The 1,822-nt window shown below is 44.0% G+C and overlaps 1 protein-coding gene across 1 annotated transcript; it reads right to left on the bottom strand.

The window, feature by feature from the left end:
* Window positions 1–436: 436 nt before the first annotated feature.
* Window positions 437–1,599, bottom strand: LOC135376627 (uncharacterized). The gene is made up of 3 exons (XM_064609141.1): window positions 1,274–1,599; window positions 804–954; window positions 437–529 (listed from the first exon to the last, which is right to left on the bottom strand). The coding sequence occupies exons 1-3, from the start codon at window positions 1,597–1,599 to the stop codon at window positions 437–439; spliced, it is 570 nt and encodes a 189-aa protein (XP_064465211.1).
* Between the last annotated feature and the right edge of the window lie 223 nt (window positions 1,600–1,822).

The raw sequence follows: 1,822 nt of genomic DNA, 5'->3' as shown, positions 1-1,822 counted from the left end.
GCTTCAACTCATCAGGGAGTCCAATGACATCCAACGTGAACTGGTGCAGTGCATGAAAAAGTTTTTTGAAGCTGTGTAATAAATTACAGAAAGGTTTATTAGTCCCCTGAATTGAAGGCATAGCATACACTTTTATACGACATAATATCCACAACAAATACTCACTACATTCATGTGAGAAAACGAAGAAAAATGAAATATTACCAAAAAAAGACAACGTGTCACCTCTTGCTCATAAAGGAAGCAAACATAATTTCACTTTTTTGCTTTACTTTTGGTGTATGTGTACTTTGTAAGCAGTGCTGTATCATGCTCAAAATCCAACATGAGCTAGGGTTGCTATAAATATGTCATACGGCTTGTCATAAAGCTCACATATCTTCTCTCGCAAGAAAGTATTTGGCTAAGGCATTCCTTACAGCAGTGCCACTTCCCTCTACTGTGCTACATTGATGGCAGGGTTCTTGGGTTTGCTGCATGGTTGTTTGTGAGTCTTGCAGCCATTGTCGCTCGACGCCATCACCCATGTCTTCACAAATGTTGTGAATGATACAAGCTGCTCTAATAATCGTTGGTACATTCTCTATGTGGCTTTCGTTTCGCTTCATTACACACCGAAACCTAGCTTTCAAGCGTCCAAAAGCGTTTTCCACAACACGTCTCGCTGCCGACAATGTGTAGTTGAAGCTCTTCTGCGCAGGTGTCAGTGATGCAGTTTGAGGAAAAGGTTTCATCAAGTTTGGTGTCAAGGGAAATGCTTGGTCACAAAGGATGATCACAGGAATCCTCACTCCCTCCACTACCCTTGTCAGCTGAAACAGCTCGCTGCTGACTGCTCTATACAAGCCGGACCGGTGGTACACGTACGAGTCATGGCAGCGTCCAGGTGACCCGACATTAACATACCGAAACCGGTATCGGTGGTCCACCAGAGCAAGCAGTATCATGCTGTACCTGAAAACACAATGATAGAATAATTTAATCACGTCTCCAGATTCCCTTGAAAGCAAGTCACGCAATAGATTTTTTTTTAAATTGCTCTTGAATGCTCTCCAACTCACATTTAGAATACTAAGAAAAATACGTTATCGAACACAACATGTATGGTAAAAATGGATTAGTACGTTCACACATGATCCAAATATTAGTTTTATACTGTGAACTGAGCATGGCATGGAAAAGAAAAGTCCATCTAGATTTCTAAGATGTAGAAAAAAAAGTGTTGATATTTGATTGGAAGTTGAGAATAAAACGTTTACATATTTCTACTTACCACCCCTTATAGTTGTGGTAATCTGTAGCGTGCTCTTTTGGCGGCGACACCTCAAAGCGGCAGCCGTCAAGTGCTCCCATCGCTTGTGGGAATCGGAGCGAAGATTCGAACTCCTGTATATGCTTTTGAATTTCACTTGCCGAAGGCATTTTGACAACGCGCCTCTCCAGCTCGTCGACCACAACTTCGCAAAATTCCCTCAAAATCTCATTCACAGAGGAGCGTCCCACGCTAAACAGGTTTGCTACGGTTCTGTCCTCCGCAGAGCTGCTCAGGCGGTAGAGGGCTATCGCCACTCGCTTGTCAAGAGAGATCGGCTCACGCATCGTTGTGGAAAGTCGCTCCATTCGTGGCCGACAAACATTCACAAGGAATCGAAATGTCGAACTAGAGACGCGGAAGGATCGTTTGAAGTGTAGCTCCCCTAGTCGAGGCAGTGTTTTTTCGTACCAGGTATCGCTTCTGTCATGCTTCCATACCCGCCGCTCCAACACAGGAAACTGATCAGCGAGAGCGGCCAATAACGTAAACCCACTTGCGAGAAGTCTC

The sequence above is a fragment of the Ornithodoros turicata genome, unplaced genomic scaffold (genome assembly GCF_037126465.1).
Source record: "Ornithodoros turicata isolate Travis unplaced genomic scaffold, ASM3712646v1 ctg00001183.1, whole genome shotgun sequence".
Classification (NCBI taxonomy): Eukaryota; Metazoa; Arthropoda; class Arachnida; order Ixodida; family Argasidae; genus Ornithodoros; species Ornithodoros turicata.
Note: the sequence above shows the minus strand (reverse complement) of the source record. Positions and strands in the feature narration are given on the sequence as shown.

Excerpts from the sequence above, each read along its gene's own strand:
- LOC135376627 (XM_064609141.1), bottom strand. The coding sequence starts at position 1,599 with ATGCGTGAGCCGATCTCTCTTGACAAGCGAGTGGCGATAGCCCTCTAC. Across the intron at positions 955-1,273 it reads TACCACAACTATAAGGGGTG|GTACAGCATGATACTGCTTG; the intron begins GTAAGTAGAAAT and ends TTGTGTTTTCAG. Across the intron at positions 530-803 it reads AGCTGTTTCAGCTGACAAGG|ACATGGGTGATGGCGTCGAG; the intron begins GTAGTGGAGGGA and ends ACATTTGTGAAG.